The 21,005-nt window shown below is 36.9% G+C and overlaps 1 protein-coding gene across 2 annotated transcripts in view; it reads left to right on the top strand.

The window, feature by feature from the left end:
- Positions 1-21,005, top strand: part of Fam126b (family with sequence similarity 126 member B) — a 66,215-nt gene that overhangs the window by 30,763 nt on the left and 14,447 nt on the right. For both annotated transcript variants that reach the window (XM_028765661.1, XM_028765660.1), the window contains exons 3-8: positions 5,883-5,963; positions 6,578-6,679; positions 11,984-12,163; positions 14,316-14,396; positions 16,037-16,152; positions 18,467-18,562. In XM_028765661.1, the coding sequence (XP_028621494.1) occupies positions 5,913-5,963; positions 6,578-6,679; positions 11,984-12,163; positions 14,316-14,396; positions 16,037-16,152; positions 18,467-18,562 (626 nt within the window). In that variant the 5' untranslated portion in view covers positions 5,883-5,912. The remainder of the gene's footprint in view (positions 1-5,882; positions 5,964-6,577; positions 6,680-11,983; positions 12,164-14,315; positions 14,397-16,036; positions 16,153-18,466; positions 18,563-21,005) is intronic.

Genomic DNA, 21,005 nt, shown 5'->3' with positions numbered 1-21,005 from the left:
GCTCAACAATATTTCTTTTTCTTTTTTTTCCCCCCAATATCAAATGATTTAATTGAGAAAAAAAGGATAGCATTGGGGGAAACTGAGGCAGTTTGGGGAGGAAAGATATGCTTTTTTTTTTTTTTTTTTTTTTTGGTTTTTCAAGAGAGGGTTTCTCTGTATAGCCCTGGCTGTCCTGGAACTCACTCTGTAGACATGGGAAGATATGCTTGAAAGTCAAATACATTCTTTTCTAGCTCTTTCTCTGTAGGATCAGGCATCTAAATTGACAAGTGATGTTCTAAAGATGCATTTTTGGAACCCAGCTTTACAAGGAATTGACAGTATTTGTTGATACAAATGAAAAGCAAATATTAGAAAAAAACCTCTTAGATATTCCTGTCTGATAATATAAGAATATATTATTTGTTTGTACTGATTTGGTAAAAGTTGATTTGTATTTGTATTCTGTTGATCCTGAGTTCAACTTTGAAATGGCTAATGAAGCATGAATGAAGAGTCCTTCCCTTTTGGGCTGACAAAGGCACGGCTAATATAGATAATAATTGACAATTATTACCCCCAGAATAAAAATGCTCCTTGAATTGTCAAAAGCCTAAATAATTGCATTATTATTATTATTTTAGTACTACTAATAATAATGACAGCTAACATGAAAGATATATGGCAATTGCTAATTTAAGACTTTGTTATTTATTCTGTTAAAAGAAAAATCTCTTTTCAGCTGGGTATGGCAGCACATGCCTTTCATCTTAGCACTGTAGAAGCAGAAACAGAAGGATCATCATGAGTTACAGGTCAGCTTGGTCTACACACTGAGTTTCAAGCCAGCTAGGGCTTCCCAGTGAGACCTTGTCTCAAAAAACCAAAACAGACAAAAACTAAAAACACTTTTGTCATAGATACTTCTATTGTCCTCATTTTATAAACAAGGAGTTTGTGGTGACAGAGAAGCAACTCTTCCAACAATACATGTTTTATAAGGCCACAATTCTCTTTAACCCATTAGACTGTATTGGTATTTCTACTCTCACTGTGTGCTGGGAACAAGCTAGCCAGGCACTCTACCAATTGAGCCACACCCCTAGCCCTTGTTTCCTTTTTCTGAAGTAGGGATTCATAGTTTTGCTTAGATCTCAGAGCAGTCTATTAATGTACACTCACTATACCCTATCTACAAAGAATAAGTAAGTAAATAGATAAATGAAAGACCCTTGTTTTGTATCTCTCATACCAGGATTTTCATATTTGAATATTTAGTTTTTTGGTTTTTGGTTTTTGGGGTTTTTTTTTTTTTTTGGTTTTTGGTTTTTGGTTTTTCGAGACAGGGGTTCTCTGTGTAGCCCTGGCTGTCCTGGAACTGGAACTCACTCTGTAGACCAGGCTAGCCTCGAACTCTCGAACTCAGAAATCCGCCTACCTCTGCCTCCCAAGTGCTGGGATTAAAGGCGTGCGCCACCACCGCCCGGCGTTTTGTTTTTGTTTTTTTTGTTTTTTGTTTTTGTTTTTTTTTTTTGAATATTTAGTTTTTATTGTTCATTATAAGACATTTCAAGCTGTAACAAAGTAGATAGGTTAATTAAACTTGTGTACTGATTACTAAGCAAAATGGTTATCAACCTAAGATCAGTCACATTTTATTTCCAATGCAAGGGGCTGAAGAGATGACTCAGCGGCTAAGAGTACATACTGCTCTTGCAGAGGACCTGAGTTTGATCCCTAACACCCACATCTGGTCGCGCCCATTCCAGGGAATCTGATGCCTACTCTTGTGGCCTTTGAGGGTACATATACTCACATGTACATATCCACAAAGAGACACGTGTACATGTATTTTTAAATATTTGCATCTAGTTTACTCTTTTCTTATTTTCTGCCCCTATTTTTTATTCTTCTCTCATGCATTATATCCTCACCAAGGTTCCCCTCTCTTCATTTCTCTCAGTCCCTCCCTTCACCTCTTCTCTCTCCCAGATCCTCTCCTCCTCCATTTCCCTTCAAAACAAACAAACAAACAAACAAACAAACATAAAATCAGGCCTCCCAGCAAGAGTAAGCACAAACCCTCAAGTCAAGGCTGGCCAAGGCAACCCAGTAGGAAGAAAAGCATCCCAAGCTCAGGCAAGAGTCAGAGATAACCCCACAAAAACAAGCTACACAACCATAACAAATATGCAGAGGCCCAAGCTCAGACCCTGTGGGTCTATGTTTGTCATTTCAGTCTCTGTGAAGCCCCTAGGAGCACTGCTTAGTTGATATCTGTGAGGCTATGTTCTGATGTCCTCCACCCTCCACCACTCTGGTTCCTACAATCCTTCCCTCTCTTCTGCATTTTCTGATGCCTCTCTAAAGACAATTTGGTTTGGCTCTAGTCTACGAGGGCTCAAGAGGGGACCCATGAATCTCCCTGGGAAGGGGAAATTGAATAGATTTTTTTTTTGGGTGGACTGGGAGTGGGTAGGATGGAAAGAGGAGGGATTGGGTGGGGAATGAGGAACAGGGAAAGAGAGTACTGGAATTGGGAGTGGGATATAGAAACTTAGTGCAGTTGAAACTCCCTAGAATCTATAAGAGATGACCCTCAAGAAGTCCCCTAGTAATAGAGGCTACAGAGTACAAACTGGCTATCTTCCATAACCAGGTAAGACTCCTAGCAGTCTGATGGGGGCATCAACCCAGCCACAAAACCTTTGGCATACGAAGGTCCCGCCTGTAAGATGTGCTGGTGTGATGGCAGTGCAGAACTTGTGGGAGTGATCATGCAATGACTAGTCCAGGTTTAGACCCATGCCACTGCCTGGGTGTCCTCTGCCCCTCTTTTATATGTCATTATTGAAACATGGTTTGAGTGAGGCTATTCTAGTTTGTTTTGGGCTACATTAATAAACACCATGACTAAAGCCAACTTGGAAAGGAAAGGTTTTTTTCATCTTACACTTTATACAATTCCATCACTGAGGGAAACAAGGTAAGAATTCAAGGAAGGAGTTTGAAGCAGAAGCCCACAGAGGAGTGCTTGCTTGAAGTCTCACATTTAGCTACATTTTTTTTTTTTTAATTTATCCAAAGGTCCACCCAGCAATGGGCTGGAATCTCCTCCATCAATTATCATTCAAGAAAATGCCCCACAGGTAACAGGCACAGGCCTTTTTTTGTCGGGCTATTCTTCAATTGAGGTTCCTTCTGTATGAATCAAGTTGACAGTGTGAGATATATCATACCCAGTGTCTTTACCACCCAATCAGTGACTGAACCAGCAAAGGATCCCCCATTACTTTAAGGCAAACCCCAAGCATTTCACCACTAAATATTTTAGTGTGTGTCCCTAAGGACGTTTTAAAAAATCATTTGTGCCACTATCAAATATAAAAATAAACTTTGAGCCAGACATAGTGGCACATATCTTTAATCCCAGTACTCTGGAGGCAGAGGCAGGAGGATTTCTGAGTTCTTGGCCTATAGAGAGAGTTCCAAGACAGCCAAGTTCCAAGACAAGGTTTTTACACAGAAAAACCTTGTCTCAAAAAAAAAAAAAGTAAATTCTTTTGTTGGGCATGGTGAACAACCTTTATAATCCCATTTATAATCCTAGTGCTTGGGAGGTAGATGCCAGGTTTCTGTGATTGGTTTGTTTGGTGGGTGTTCGTTTGAGCCAGGATTTCTCTGTGTAGCCCTGGTGGTCCTGGGTTTTGCTTTCTGGGATGTCTATGATTTTGAGGCTAGTTTGGTCTAAGTCATGAGTTCCAGGCTGCTAGCCAAAGATACACAGTGAGACCCTGTCTTAAATTTTAAAAAGAGAGCTGGAGAAATGGCTCAGTGGTTAAGAGTACTGACTGTTCTGCCAGAGGTCCTGAGTTCAATTCCCAGCAACCACATAGTGACTCACAACCATCTGTAATGAGATCTGATGCCCTCATCTAGTGTGTCTGAAGACAGCTACACTGTACTCATATACATAAAAAATAAATAAATATTTTTAAAAAGTTTAAAAAGAAAAGAAAGGGAGCAATACCTTTGATTTATTTATTTTATTTTTATTTTTTAATTATTTATTTTATGTATGTGAGCACAGTGTAGCTGTCTTCGGACACACCAGAAGAGGGCATCTCATGCCTTTAATCCCAGCACTTGGGAAGCAGAGGCAGGCGGATTTCTGAGTTCGAGGCCATCCTGGTCTACAGAGTGAGTTGCAGGATAGCCAGGGCTACACAGAAACCCTGTCTCAAAAAACCAAAAAAATAAAAGAGAGACAAATTCTTGGTATATAGTGTTAAACTTATGATTCTCCTGCCTTTTTCTCTTGAGTGCTAACATTATGTATAGGTCTCTGCTACTACATTTGGCCCTTAATTTTTTATATTAGTATTTATTTAAAATCTCGTAATTTGTGATTTCCCTTGTCTTTCTTTTCTTTTTTGTTTTGTTGGTTCTTTTAGTTTTGTTTTTGTTTTTTGTTTTTTGTTTTTTTCTGATTCAGGGTGTCTCTGTGCAGCCCTGGCTGTTCTGTAACTCACTCTGTAGATCATGGTAGCCTTAAACTCAGAGATCCTCCTGCCTCTGCCTCCCAAGTACTGGGATTAAAGTTGTTTGTTGGCTACCACCACCTGGCTTCCCTCATATATCTTAATTTTGGATTTGACTTGAGCAAATCCATCAGTATATTTTGAGAGATTTTGCTGTTACAAAATAACAACGTATCTTACTCCTTTTCTTATTCTTTATGATATTAGCACTCTAGATCACCCCTGAAGTTTTGGGGAATTCTAAATTAACCCAAAGTTTTGTGGAATTTTAAATTAGAAATTTAGTTTGGGTGGAGGGGTAATAATCAAGGTTCATCATATACATATATAGAAATGTCATAATGGAACCATTTTTTGTACAAGTAATACACATTACTACTTCTAAAATCTAGTGTGGAATTCAACATAGAAAGAACATCTTTTTTGGTAAGAGAACTTTTCAGTTATTTCACAGACAGTCCTGCTTCCTCAGGTTCTATTTTTTATTTGTCTTGTTTTTTTCTTACTCTTTCCTTCTGGGTGACAAAGAAAGATTGAAATACAGTGTATCTTATTTTTATTCAAAATTAAGTAGATTAGACTACCCTCAATGGTATGCATTTAACAGTTGAGCATATATATTAAGGCTTTTTTTAAAAAGTAAGCTTTAATTGGAATTGTAATTTACAGACTATATTATTCAGTTTGATTTTGCTACTTAGTTTGCTACCTATATGACCCTTGCTTTTTTAGAATTGACATCATTTTTCAGCTTTTGTTGTTATTGTTGTTGTTGACCCAGGTGCTCCTATGTAGTCCAGGCTTCTCTTAGTGCTTACTACATAGCCCAAGTTGACCTCCTCTTCACAGTCCTCTTGCCTCAGCCTCCCCAGTACTGAGCTATAGGTACCCCAATCTGAGGATGCCTTCTGGGACACTTTGAAGTGGGAAAAATGTAAAAGGATGAAGACAATGGGTTTCTGCTATATCGTTCAAAAACAGAATTTATTTTTGTGGTTTTTTTCTTTCCTTTTTTTTTTTTTTTTTTTTTTTTTTTGGTTTTGTTTTTTGAGACAGGGTTTCTCTGTGTAGCCCTGGCTGTCCTGGAACTCACTCTGTAGACCAGGCTGGCCTCGAACTCAGAAATCTGCCTGCCTCTGCCTCCCAAGTGCTGGGATTAAAGGCGTGCGCCACCACCGCCTGGATAGAATTTATTTTTAATAAGTTTTATTTGTATGTTAAACTGAGGGTGAGCCACTATCTAAAATGTAAACGGGATAACTTTCTTGGTTAGTGAAATGTATACATTTATGCACCTTTGTTCATTTCTGTAGGTAATTTTATCTTTTGGTTCCTTTCTTAAAAAAAAATTGTATTTAGAGATAAAAGAAGAATAGAAGGTAAAGGAAGATGCTGGGATCGGAACGAGCTGTTGTGGAAGAATGGTTATCAGAATTCAAGGTAAATGGGATTGAGATAAGGCTGTATAAATTATATATGTCAGAAGTTTAATGATGCTAGTATGTTCTATAAAGGGCCCTACAAATACACTTTTACATAGAAGTTTTGGAATATGAATAATGCTTCTCTGGTTGTGATTCTTTCAAGTAGAGCTAATAAGAATAAGGGTCAAAGGAATTATGTAGAAATAAAAATAATTGTTAAGATTAAGATATGTCCAGTAGAAGACTGGCATCTTCAAGTTTTAATAATGGTATTTGTTCCCTGCTTTGATTTCCTATGGTTAAGTCAGATAAATTTGATGGAAATCTATGTAGCATATGAACACTTAGGAGGTGTGTTGTGAAAGCATCAGGAGAGGAACTGGATACATCCTGTTCTCTCAGGCTGGGTAGCTTTAAGGTGACCTGTTTTTGTGAAATCATTTATGATATGTAACTTGTGATCATTTTTCATGGATAAACAGCTAGAAAACTTGCATGTTAATTATTCAGTGTTAATTATGTTGTTTTAAATGTTCTTATTTGACTCTTACTCAAGTGGCACTCATGTAAAATAAATTTGTTTCCTAAATATTAAATTCATTTTATTGTCCTTTGGTGGCTTTATTGTAGGCATTACCTGACACTCAGATTACCAGTTATGCAGCAACCTTGCACCGGAAAAAAGCACTTGTACCAGCTCTCTATAAAGTTATTCAAGATTCAAACAATGAGGTAGGGAAGCTTATAAGAAATTAAGTTTTAAACAGTGAGATGAAATCTGTGTACTGAAATCACAAACATGTGAGTCTGTAGTTTCCTGTCTGACTTGTGGAGCTGGAAAGCCTCTTTCTTCTATTTTTTCATCCTGATAGTTGCTTTTGCTTCCCTACCCCCATCTTTACGTTTGAAAATGTTTTTATCTTTTTTCCTGATGGAGGAGGTATGCTTTGATTCTCAACTTCAGTCATGTTCATCTCAATGGATTATTTATTTACTTAATGTATTTTTTTCATGTTCTGTAATGTTACTTTTCTGGAAACCAAATTTTTACAGTATACTGATCAGCCTTCTTTATTTTAATACCATTTACTCATATTTCTTAGTACTGTACTGATGTTTATAAGCACTCTGATCAGTTATATGCTGATAACACAAAATTATGCTATTTATTAAGTTTACCTGAAAATTATCAGAGGACGTGCCTTTAAAAATCTAAATAGCAAAGACCAATAAACTTAGAATAACAGTCAACTGTTATTCAACCTGTGATAGAAGATAGAAAATGCAGCAGCTGAATCTAAATGTAAGCTTATGTCAGATCCACACAATAGTTGTCCGTTAACACACTGTTGTGACATATAGCTTCCTCCCACTGGATCCATGTATGCTTTAACATGAAAATGAGAGGAACACACAGGAAAGTAGCTTCTTATCTTCCCAGATACAGCCTCCGAGACTGCCTCTGCTGTGTACTGCAGTGAGCTTGAAGAAGTTCAGGTAACCAGCTCCTAACCAGAAGCCTAGCTTAAAGTGCATCTTTATTGTTGTCTTCTCACCAAAAGCTTGCTTATTGACTCCTCCTTCTCTCTTTGTTTGGACTGGCTCTCAGACTTGCATCTGCTGTTATTTCTAGCAGCTACTGCAAGATTCATTTGCTGCTTTTTCTCCTGCGATGTATTGCTGAATTTTCAAAACTTCAGACATAGGCTGTGTGTATGAGTGTGTAGATACCTGTTTACTACACACTGACGCACACACAATACATATCTTTAGTCAGGAGTATTTGAAATTTTCTAAATAATAAATGTTATATACCCTACCTCTGATTTTGCACTGTCTTTAACATTTAAGCTTTGCTTATTAAAAATTATTTGTTTTATGCTTTTCCTTTTAGATTGTAAGCTCTTCATGGGCAGTGGTCATATTTTTTTGTGATTGTTACTTCCCTAGAATGTAGTATTCTATCATATATATACATATATGTGTATAATGAATATTTAATAAATATGTGCTTGGAATGTGGCTCTGGGGTTAAATGTAAATAAATAAGCAAGTAAATATTGATTAGAAAATAATGAAATAAAAATATTCTAGACTCTTTAGTATGAAAAGTGTTCTCACTTTTTTAAAAAAAAAACTTTTAAGATAGTTTTTTTTAAAAAGTTTTTCAGAAAAAAAAAAAAAAAGCTGGGCGGTGGTGGCGCACACCTTTAATCCCAGCACTTGGGAGGCAGAGGCAGGCAGATTTCTGAGTTAAAGGCCAGCCTGGTCTACAAAGTGAGTTCCAGGACAGCCAGAGCTACACAGAGAAACCCTGTCTGGAAAAACAAACAAACAAACAAAAAGTTATTCAGACTCTGCCAGGCAGTGGTGACACACACCTTTAATCCCAACACTCAGGTGGCAGAGGCAGGCGGCTCTCTGTGAATTTGATGCCAGCCTAGTCTAGAGAATGAGTTCCAGGACAGTCAAAGCTACACAGAGAAACCCTGTCTCGAAAACTGAAAACCAAAAAAGAAGTTATTCAGACACTTCTGTATTGTTCTGCTTTATAATAACACATGAGAGCTTGAAGTCATGGTTCAAAATTGAAATGGTAGCTCGAGAAATCCAAGCTCAAGAGGTTAGCATTAATCATAATTATGAAGTTGCTTTTTACTGTCAAATCAGAAGCTTCTAATCATGTATTCAGACTTTGAAAAATCCAAGATGATAAATTCCGAAGAACCTAGAACTCTTCTGTAGTCATAGACAGGTGCATTTTAAGTACCAATTTTGTTATATTTTGAAGCATCATCAGATGTGCTACCAAGATGTTATTTCAGAAAATGGCCATACACTTTATTTAATATAAAATGAGCTTAGTATAGTCTTAAAATCAATGTTGCTTTAAAGACATAAAAGTCCTAGATATAAATTCTAGAGGTTTAATTTTTCATGACATGGCTACCTTTGTTATAATTTGACTTTTAAACTCTACACCAATGATACTGCTTTTTTTTTCTTTTTTCTTTTTTCCATCTTAACAGATCTTAGTCGCTCTAATGCTTCTTCCATTTTGAGCCCTCCACTCTGTTGAGTCCCCTCTGCCCATTTTACATTTTCTTTGACTTCATCCTGTAGTCTTCCAGTTTTCTGAGACAGGCGTTCGAGTGTCTGAGTGTTCTGTCTCTCTTCCCATCCGCCTGCAAGTGTGCACAGGTTAAGATGCAGGAGTCCTGCCGGGCAGTGGTGGCGCACGCCTTTAATCCCAGCACTTGGGAGGCAGAGGCAGGTGGGTTTCTGAGTTCGAGGCCAGCCTGGTCTACAGAGTGAGTTCCAGGACAGCCAGGGCTACACAGAGAAACCCTGTCTCGAGAAACCCAAAAAAAAAAAAAAAGATGCAGGAGTCCTGAGATCTAAGTCAGGCCTGGGACTGCAGTGCCAGGAACTTCACCCACTGGCCCATGCCTGCTCACCTCATTTCTGTAAAACAAAACAAGAACTTTTTCCACGTTACCTTCTATTATCTAGCTCATTTCTCTGTCATTAATCACAAATGGACTTATAATAATTTTATTGCTTATTGTCTGTCTTATTGTCTCCATTGTTTGACCTCACATTATTTCTCCTAATCAAGTTAGGATTAGATTCTGTTATTTCACCCAAAATGTTGTCTAACGTATTCATTAGACAGAAAGTATGTCTCAGTGATTATGGTCGACCCTGTATGCTTAGTTTAGGAAAGGTGTCAGTTTTTCCTTAACTTTTTAAGCCAAAGATGATGATTTCTATAACTTTTGATATAAATGATAGTATCATTTAATGGGGTTTGGTTTTTGTTTATGGTTTGTTTGAGACAAGGTCTCGTGGAGCTGTGGAGCTGAGAATACCTTTGAACTTTGATCCTTGTACTTCTGTCTACCAAGTGATAGGATTACACGTGTGTGCCACCATTTCTGATTTCCATTGAGAACTTCAGAAATAGTACTATGCTACAAATGGTTAGAATTAAAGGCAGCACATCACAATGGCGGCCTTTTAGTGGTCTCATTTTGTAGTTGTATTTGATTAAAAGCTGGTGGATTACCAGCACCCCCCACCTTCAAAACAACAAAGTCAAGCCTTTAATCCTAACACCCAGAAGACAGAGACAGTTGGATCTCTGAGTTCCAGGCCAGCCAGGGCTATACACAGAAAAGCAAAACAAAACAAAAAAGACAGAGTCATAATCTTGGAACATCTATTTCATTCATATGCTTAGAGTGGCTTGTCTGCCAGATACTTTCTACTAAAAGGCTGAAAGTTAATGTCTTCATTACAAGTTTACTGTGATTATATCACAGGCTATAATAATTTAGAGAAAACAATCTTTAGAGAATGTTTTACTAAAGAGAAGAGTGAATCTGAAAAAGTATAGATTTTTACCAAATTTCTAAGCTTGCAGTCTTTAATTGCTAGAACAGCACTGTAATCATTTAAGTTGCATGGTAGTGGTTCACTATTTTCAAAAGTATTGTTACTATGTATAGTATAGTATTTGTAATGAAACAATCTTTACTAATATATTAGTATAAGAAACCTGTTAGAGTGGAAAATCAGCTTGATGTTAGAAAACCTTCATTTAAAATCTTCTTTACCACTAATTTCTATAATCTTCAACAAACTGTATGATTGTTCTAAACATCAGTGTAAGGAAATAGTTTAATTTTTTTTTTCATTTTTAAAAATACTTTTAAAATTTGCCCTGATTTTTATTTCTCTTAGAGTGTTGAGTGTTTACTAGACATCCGTGTGTGTGCATTTTCTAAGCTTTAAAGTTGTTCTTCAAGAACAAAAGTCAACTTCTCTAAATAATAACTGTATAGTTGGCAATAGATCTGTTGACAGCTTTACAGTTATAAAAATAATGACCATTCTATAATACTGAATTATTAAAAACTAACTATATTTAAGTAGATTTAAATGTAAATATGCCACTTAATCTAGAATAAAGCCATATGAAATTACTACGCTGTTCTTTTTTTTTGGTAATTAAATTTTATGTAAAGTTTGTTTTCTTATCAGTCTTTATGTGCAGTTAAAAAGTTAGGCAGCCCTGCGTAGTCTACAGTTAATAGAAAGAAGACCATCGTGAGGCAGCCGTGTGTGCAACTGCTCACTTTCCTCAGCTTCCAATATCATGAGGCCCTTGCTTCATTTTATGTGGTGACTTGAAAATAATTACCCAATTAAGCATTGAAAAGCATATACTAGTAAGCCCGGGGGAATCTGATTACCTTCCCCTCCCCCTGTGCCCTGCTATGATCAACCTTTGTGTCGGTGCTGAGCATCTAAACTCAGGTCCTCATTGTTCAACAGGAACTTTACCCACTGAGCCATCTTCCTAGCCCCCAAGTCTTTTAAATATAATTACTAAGACATTAACTAGAATTTTGGATGCCCATATCATGTGTTTTATAAAACCTCTTCATCTAATAAATGGTATGTAATTTGCTTAAGTCATGGCTTTACTTGAAATTTGAAGTTTTTTTAACTAAGAAGAAATTTCTTAAAATGAAAGGTGGGCCAGTGAGGTTGCTCAGTGGATATAGGCACTTGCTACAATCTAAGTTGGATCCCTAGAATCCATGTGATGAAATGAGAGAACTGAACCTCACAAAGTTGTTCTTTGATTTTCATACATGTACCATGACATTAAAGTGTATGCACATACATAAATGTAAAAAAAATTAAAATAGAGACTAAAAAGTTTTGGTAAGAACAGAAAGCCGAACTCAACAAGTATAAATATAGTACATTGGCAAATGGACTAATTATCTAATAAATTTAGTAGCACAGTATATCAGAAAGTATAGTGATAGCATATGGTACTTAAAGTTAGTGGTTTAGTCAGCTTAACATGTAGTCTATTAAAAGGCTTTGTTGAGTTAACTCATATATGGAGGAATTAATATTGAAAATTTATTTTTAAAATATTATAAAGGTTTGTTTGCCTTTTAAGAAATATTTTACAGCTCAAGCAATGGAAATAATATTGCTCTATTTTTCTTTTAGCTCCTGGAGCCAGTCTGCCACCAACTGTTTGAGCTCTATCGTAGCTCTGAAGTGCGACTTAAGAGGTTCACCCTGCAGTTCCTGCCTGAATTGATTTGGGTTTATTTGCGACTTACAGTTAGTAGAGACAGGCAGAGCAATGGCTGCATTGAAGCACTTCTCCTAGGAATTTATAATTTGGTGAGTTGAAAGAGATAGTTTAGAAAATTTTAAATATTTTTAAATCCTCTGAAATATTTGAAGATTGTTTAAAGAAAAACAAATTGAAATGTCTGTTGAATAATTTTTTAAGCTGAATACAATAAAGCTAGATACAAAGTAATCATTATAAGTGTTTTGTAAGGATGCTGAAGATGTAATTGATAACATTGTTAGATCAGATGTCTTCCTTCAGATACTTTTACTTAACCAGTGTCCATGAATGCATTTATATAAGAAACAAGTTGGATATTGAAATGAGCTAGATGCTTTTAGAGCAACTTCTCTACCTCAGAAGACATTCATAGATGACTAATAACACAGATATGTATAGAAAAGGAGATGAGAAATGGAAATTTGAGTCAAGGTTACTCAGCTTTCCAGAGGAAGTGGTTTCTAAAAAGGTATACTTTAGATCTCCTGAGATGAGGAATAGACGAGATTTTAGGAAGAAGTAATTGTCTCAGTGTGTCTATTGTTGTGATAAAAACACCATGACCAAAAACAACTTGGCGAGGAAAGGATTTATTTCACCTTACAGTATTTTTTTTAGTCTATCATCTAGGGAAATCAGGGCCGGAACTCAAGGTTAGAACCTGAGTTGGAGGCAGGCACTAAAGCAGAAGCCAGGCAGGAGTACTGCTTACTTACTGGCTTGCTCCTCAAGGCTTGCCCAGGCTGCTTTCTTATACCAGGAAGGACCACTTGCTCAAGGGTGGCACCACGTAGGTCATCAGTCATTGATCAAGAAAATGCTCCACAGGTTTGCTTACAGGCCAATCTATTGAAGACATTTTTTTCAATTAAGGTTCCTTCTTCCCAAATGACTGACTCTAGCTTGTATCAAGTTGGCATAAAACCAGCCAGCACAGTGTCATATGAACAAGACAAAAGGGAAGATCGGTTGTGTCAGTGCAAATGAAAAGCTAGGATATATATGCAAGCTAAGAGAGACGTCTCTACCCTGGCTCCATTCGTGTTGGGCTTTTGTCTTTGTCCTCCCTGTGTAGCTTAGGTGGCCCTCAGACATAGTATGTAGTACAGACTAGTCTTGAAATCTTCACTTGATCTTAGGCCAAAAGGCCTCATTCTTGATCTTCTTGCCTTAGCCTCAAAGGCTAAGATTGCAGACAAGTGCCACTGTGTATCTAGAACGTTTTGGAATCAGGGTCTCATTATGTAGCTCTGACTACCTTGGAACTCAGTATGTTGATGAAACTGGTCTTTAACTCATAAAGGTCGGGCTCCTGTCTCTGGCTCCTGAGTGCTAGGATTAAAGGTGTGTGCCACCACATCCAGCAAAAAGATCTTTTTAATGTGAAGAGCTCAGGTTTTCTTTAATAGACATTCACTGGGAAAGCAAATGAGTTTTGAGAATTATATAACATGCTAAAAGGATGGATGTAGTGGTGGTACAAATTTCATAATTTCATTTTTTTAACAGTTGGATACTATTGCATTAGGTAGATATACCCAATTCTCACTATCCATCCCTCAGTTGATTGACATCTAGACTGTTTCTGACTTCTAGACATTATAAGTAGAGCAGTCATGAACGTGGATGAACAAGTGTCTCTGTAGTAAGATGTAGAGTCTCTTCTGTATATGCCAGCAAGTGGTATGGCTGGATCTCGTAGATGTTTTTTTTTGAGTGGGACCTCATAAAACTTAAACATTTTTGTTTTGTTTTAAGTGAAAAGCTAACCTGTTTTTAACATCCTTGATTGGATCTTACTATGTGTCTCTGGCTGGTCTTGAACTTACTGAGTAGACAGAATCTCAAGTAGATCTCTTGATTTTAGTCATGTTTTACTCAGCCACGTTTCTTTTCTACTAAAGATCTGATCAAGTTTTTTCCTCTAAGATCTAATTTTCTATGCTTTGCCTTTGCTAATGTTAGATTTGGAGTAGTATAATTGTGTTCACTATGTGTGGGTAACAACCATGCCACAGATGTGTACCAATTTGCTGACAGATTTGAAAGAGTATGTTAGAGCAATAGTATTTTATGTACTATTGTTTCTAAAACTTTCCCTCAATTAGTAAAGGTATATTCTATAAATTAAGGAAGTAATTATTATTTATTTTGCTTCAGACTTAATATTTCATTGGTTTTGTACATTTTTTACTATAGGAAATCGCCGATAAAGATGGAAACAATAAAGTGCTGTCTTTCACTATTCCTTCCTTATCTAAGCCTTCAATATACCATGAAGTAAGTAATGTTTGGAACATGGAATGTTTCAAATTATGTTGAGAAGGACATGAAAAATTATTTTTTGCCAAAAGTAAATATTGTAAATACTTTCTTGTTTCTGTTTTTGAAGCATGATGTTTTGTAGCCCAAGTAGGGTTTCAAACTCACCAGGTGGTCAAGGATGGCCTTGCACTCCTGAACCTGCTTCTACCTTCCAAGTGAGAGGGTTACACCACCATGCAAGTCCCCCAATACATAGTCTTCTCTTTTTGGTTGTGAGATGAATCAGTGATTAAGAGCACTGACTGTTCCTCCAGAGCATCCAGGTTAATTTCCAGCAACCACATGGTGGACCTGTATGTCCAGGTCCAGGGGATCTGACATCCTCTTCTTGCCTCCATGGGCACCAGGCATGCACCTGGTCTACACTCAGACACATTTAGTGAAAGAAAGGGGTGGAGAGAAAGAGAGAGGGGAGGGCAAGTGTGTGTGTGTGTGGGGGGGGGAGACAGACATTCAAAGCTGGCAACCTGAGTTTAATTCTTGGTACCCACATAGTGGAAGGAGAGAACTGACTAGTAATTTTTTTTTTTTTTAGAGTAGATGTTATGTGTGATGTCAAGGGAATTAGTATTTAGTGGAAATTTTTCCTCTAGTTCCTATTTATTCATTTAATTTCCCTTACCAGTATCATTTTCACCTTTTTAAATCAATTTTTTAAATGAAATTTTAAAGTTGGTTTTTTCTCTATTGCTTAGTGATTATCTTGTTAGACTGATTCATTTTTATTATTCTTTAGGAAAGTAACCACTCAGAAGGATATTAGACCATTATGTTTCAGTATAAAGGAATCTAATTGCACAGGAGTCTATCTTTTCACTAGTATGTTTGTTTTGCTTATGTTTATTCCAGTGAAGAATGTGAGACTACTCATGATTATATAGGTAAAAAGTTGCTGTTGAACTGATTTAGTAAAATCCAGTAAGAAAAGTGTTAAGAGTCAGATTTACAGTCTTTTGTGGCATTGATGTTTCAGATTGTGAGTAACACACATTATCCTGTTTGCTTTTAGCTCAGTGCAGCTATTAATGTTTAAAATTAATTCCCCTTAGACAATATTTTGTGTTAGAAATATCATGTCTTCTATTTAGCCAGGATCCGTTTTAGCATAGAATATTTCTGAATAATGCATTTTAATTAAGTTATTTGTATTGTGTTATGATGGTAGTAACATTAATAAATAATTGTTCTAACTTGAAAAACATGAAATCAATTGCGTAAATAGTAAAGAGATTTTTTTTTTTAGTTAAAATAGTCTTCAATACTGTTTATTTTATATAATAGTTATATTCTGTGTTCTAAGATACAAATGAATATAAATGGATTTCTTTCAAATCTTAGTGTTTTCAGTAGCTTTTAATTTCCTAAATACAGAGTAACCCAATATTTTAAAAAATGAAGTGATGTATTTCAAATTTTATGTGTCTTCTACACATAATTTCTAAAAGAAGGCATAAAAAGTTATTGAAGAACAGAGAAAATGTACTTCAAACTACATTTTACTTAAACAAAATTAAATATAACTACATAATAAGACTTTTTTTTTTTTACTCTATTTTGAAGACATTATCGTATGCTGTATCTTATTTTTTTTGTAGCCCTCAACAATTGGATCCATGGCTTTGACAGAAGGGGCATTATGTCAGCATGATCTCATCAGGGTTGTTTACAGTGATCTTCATCCTCAGAGAGAAACATTCACTGCACAAAACCGGTAATGGTCAAAACTATATAGTAGGGGCTGGAGAGATGGCTCAGTAGATAACCACTGGCTGCTTTTCCAGAAGACCCAGGTTCTATTCCCAGCATCCCATGGTGGTTGATAACGTCTATAACTATGTATGTTCTGCATATACATACATGCCAGCAGAACACTCAGATACATAAAATCTAAATTTTTTTTTAAAGTACACAGCAACATTGGTGAATTTATGCCTAATGGCTAAGTATAATTACTTCGTTTCAAGCTTGACATGAGTGAAGGCCAAAAGTAAAGTGCACGATACTGGTAAAATATATTCTAGTACATGCTGAGCATCCTTGTCTGAAAACTCACAAATCTGAAATGTTCCAAAGTCCAAAATCCGATGGGCGCCAGCATGGTAGCACAAATAGATGGTCTACACACAGTCTGTGCGACTGGACACAGGTAAAATGCCAGTTGCACTAAAGTATTGTGTAAAATTACTTTCTGGCTATGTGTGTGTGGTACATGTAAAACATAAATGAGTTTCTAGTATATACTTGTGTCTTTCCTCCAAAGAAGGCACACATTACAAAATCTGAAACATATCTGGTCTTTGGCATGTTAGATAACTATTCAAAAATTTTTGAACTTTTTTGAACCACATCTGCTCCACTCCTCCCCACTCCAACTCTTCCAGTGTCCCACCTCCCACAGCAGTAATCTCTTCTCTAATTATTGTTACTTGTGTATAAATATGTATATATGTACATATATGCACATGTGTGTATATAATGAACTGAATCTGTTTGCTTGCAAATACATGTGTCCAAGGCTGACCAACTACTTGTGGTTGGACAACCTATTTGAGGGTTTCTCCAGGGAGGAAACTGATTCTTCCTCACTCAGCAGCCATTGACCACCTGTAGCTCTTCATCTAGGGGTGGTTCAGCAGGCTGTCAGCATCCTGTTTTATCACTGTCTTGTCTATAACCACATTCCTCCCCTCTCACTATAAATGGTGTCAGCTTCTTGGGGAAATTTTCTGCTTATGGGGCAGTTCAACAAATTCTATTAACTATTAAACAAGGTTAATATACCAAATCAAATATATATGCCACAGTGCTAGAGAGGTTGCTAAGCAGTTAAAGCACTGACTGCTCTTACAGAGGACCAGGATTCAATTCCCAGCACCCACATGGCGGCCCACAACTACCTCTACCTCCAGTTTCAGAGTATCAGTGCCTTCTTATGGCCTCTGTAGGTACCAAGCATGCATGTGGTACACAGATACACATACTAGCAAAATGCCCACATCATAAAATAATGAGTAATGAAAATTCCTCCTTATTCTCAGCAATCCCTGATTTCCGTTGTCTGATCTTAGTGGTTATGAATGATTGCTCTGTGATGTTGTGGGAGGTGTTTGTGGTACAATTTTTACTATGAAGTAGTTTACAAATATACATAGTTTTTCCCCCAAATTAAATATGGATTACTTCCACACAATTCATTAATGAAAACTGCTGTCTTCTGTTCCCCCTGCCTTCCATTTCCTCTTTTCAAGACCTAGCCAGTGGTTCTCAACTGAGCTTTCATTGTCTCCTACATATACCACTTAGCAAACAGTATGGAAGATTGATTTGATTGAGATAGCTGGGTGGAGAGAGGGTTGTTGTTCATCTGGTGGACAGAGGTTAGGGATGCTGTTCAGTTCCTGCAGGTTATCAGATGCCCTAGAACTGGAGTTGCAAGTGAGCTGTCATGTGGGTTCTGAGAACCAAACCCACAAAACTAGCAAATGCTCTAACTTACTGAGCCATTTCTCCAGCCCTTTGATTTGCTTGGTCTTGTAGGTTTGGTTAGGTTTAGGTTGGTTGGTTGGTTGGTTGGTTGGTTGGTTGATTGGGGTTTGTTTTGTTGAGACAGAGTCTCACTTTTATAACTCTGACTTGCCTATAACTCACTATACCCAGCCTTAATTTTTTTTCCCTTTTTTTGTTTTTTGAGACAGGCTTTCTCTACATAGTCTTACCTATCCTTGAACTCACTATGCAGACCAGGCTGGCCTTGAGCTCACAGAGATCCACTTGCTTCTGCCTCCTGAATTCTAAATTAAAAGCATATACCACTATGCCCAGCCTTAATTTCTTAAAGAAGAAAATATAACACTGGCTCCTTATAGTACAACTTGAAACAAATTATTGAGGAAGATGCTATAGCAACCTGATTAAGAAATCATGAAGATTTACATTAAGGCATTGTTATAACCATTTAGTAAGTAAATAATTTATTGTTGTCTCTGATAGAAATTAATAATTGTGATCATTTTTTATTTTTCTAGGTTCGAAGTCCTGAGTTTTCTCATGCTGTGCTATAATTCAGCTATTGTGTATATGCCTGCATCATCTTACCAATCTCTTTGTCGAATGGGTTCCAGGTGAGAAGAGTATTTATTATTCTTCATATTAATATAGTTACTTGGAAAGTATTATATATGTCAGGCTGTTGTAACTTCTGGTATAGTAGTAAATAAAATTCATGGAGCTTACATTCCTATAGGAATGAAAGTTATTTTAAGAGCCTGTAGAGATATCTCAGCACTTAAAGCACTTACTGCACTTGCACAGGATTTCCCATCATCTACCTGGTAGCCTACAACTCTCCCTAACTCCAGTTCCAGGTGTTCCAAAGTCCTCTTCGGGCCTGTGAGTACTGTACTCACATAAATGTGCACACATACATGCAGGCAAAACACTTATAAACATAAATAATAAAAATTATAAAAAGAATATTTAACATTCAACAGAATATTTCTTAGCTCAATGAGTTAGGTCAGGTCCACTAAGTTTAGTATTATTTATCGATACATCAAATTGTTCTTTAGATGCATTTTTTTTTAAATAAATTATGGTAAGAATTTTGAATAATGATCCTGTGTATGGAAAAAAACCTTAAGAATACAAATTTTGGGACTGGAGAGGTAGTTCAGCAGTTAAGCACTCTTGCCTGCTCTTCCAGAGGACTCAGGTTCAGTTCCCAGCACCCACTTGGCGGCTCACAGCTGTCTGTGACTACAGTTCCAGCAGACCTAACACCTTCACACGGACATGTATGCAGACAAAACACTAATGCACGCTAAAAAAGTAATAAATTATTTTTTAAAAAGAATGTGTATCTTTCCTTTATACATTTTTGTTTGTTTGAAGCATGGCCTCATATAGTGATGGCTGACCTTGAACTCCTGGTCTTCCATTGGGATTATAGGCATGCTCCTTGATATGTCTTGTGAACTATTATCTGCATTGTGCCAATAATACGTGTGCTGGCAAAGGATCATTCTCTGTGTGTCTCGGATTATAGTCTGCATTACTCCACAATTTCTTAGTTAGGGTTGTCTGAAATTTACATATCTACTATAGAAAAAATATATAAGTAATATAAATTGGGTTAGGGTCATGGACTTTCAGTTCTGAATTTATATATTCCAAGTGACTTTTCACTTAAGAAAACTGAGTCTCCCTACTTCCTACTCCTAGCCCCCAGAGTTCACTCCTAGTACTTGGGAAGCAGAGGCAGGCTGATTCTGACTTCAGGGTTAGTCTGGACTACAGAACAAAATCCAGGACAGCCAGGACTACACAGAGAGACCTTGTCTCAGGAAAAGAATAAACTTCATGTGCAGTTCCTTTCTTTTGCTACATAACAAATTCTTGGACCAGCAAGATGGCCTAATAGGTAAATGATCTGGTTAAGAAACCCTTAAAATGAGAATTTGCTCTCCAAAAGTCAAATTACAAAGCTGGATGCAGTGGTTTTTCATCTATAACCCAGTGCTGCCGCAGCAAAACTCATAAGGCTCTTGTTGGATGAAGTACAGTGGCAGAAATGATGGCACCGTGGGAGAAGAGAGCTGCATCCCCAGAAGTTAACTTCTGACCTCCATGGACAGACTGTGAGATACAAACACACACTAAACAGCTTTTAAAAGGAAAAACCAGTTTCCACAAGTTTAGCAGCTTATAAACATTATACATTTATTATTTCATAGTTTTTATGAGGAAGGAATATAGGCATGGCTTACTGCTTCTTAGGGTGTTTTTTCTTTTTTTGTTTTGTTTTTGTTTTTGTTTTTTTAATACAAGAGTCTCAGTACATGGTTCGGGCTGGCCTGGACGTCCCTATGTAGACCCAGTTAGCCTATTTCCCAAAGATCAGCCTATGTCCACCTCATGAGTGCTGGAATTAACAGCAGGTGCTACCACATCTGGCAACTTTGAGGTCTTTTAAGGCCGTAGAAAGGCCTAAGGAATTGGAGTCTTTTTCCAAGGCTTGGAACTTTGGCCTGAATTCTATTCTCATAGTTGTAGGATTATAGGTTTCTTTATCTGTCTGCTGGAGTCCACCCTCATGTTGGTGACACATGGGCCTCTTTACACAGCTTAAGACATCATAGCTTGCTTTTTCAAAGCCAGAGTAAACAAAGTATCCAGCATGATCTGTTACCTTAGGAATAACTACACTTATAATGTACAAATAGTGTGTGTGGAATCCTTTCACCTTTACCACATTGTGTGGATAGAGAGAGACACAACATAAAAAACAGAAAGGAAAGCTCATAGGGATCAAAAATATGTCTTGAGAAACGTTCAGGTTCACATTGCTATTCTGTTACTGAGAGGAACGCAGTCTTGGTTATAACAGAGCTCATTAGTTTGGGTAACTGGCAGAAGTCTAAGTTATCCATAACTTTGAATTTACAGATATCTTAAAATTTAGTATATTATTATATCCCACTTATAATGTTAATGGTGAAGAAGGTTCTTATCTCTAAAGTAGATTCTGTGTCCCCTGGATAACTTGTAAAAACTTTGTTCTTAACC

This window comes from Grammomys surdaster, unplaced genomic scaffold (assembly GCF_004785775.1).
Source record: "Grammomys surdaster isolate TR1022 unplaced genomic scaffold, NIH_TR_1.0 165, whole genome shotgun sequence".
Lineage (NCBI taxonomy): Eukaryota > Metazoa > Chordata > Mammalia > Rodentia > Muridae > Grammomys > Grammomys surdaster.
This window is presented reverse-complemented; position numbering and strand designations above follow the sequence as displayed.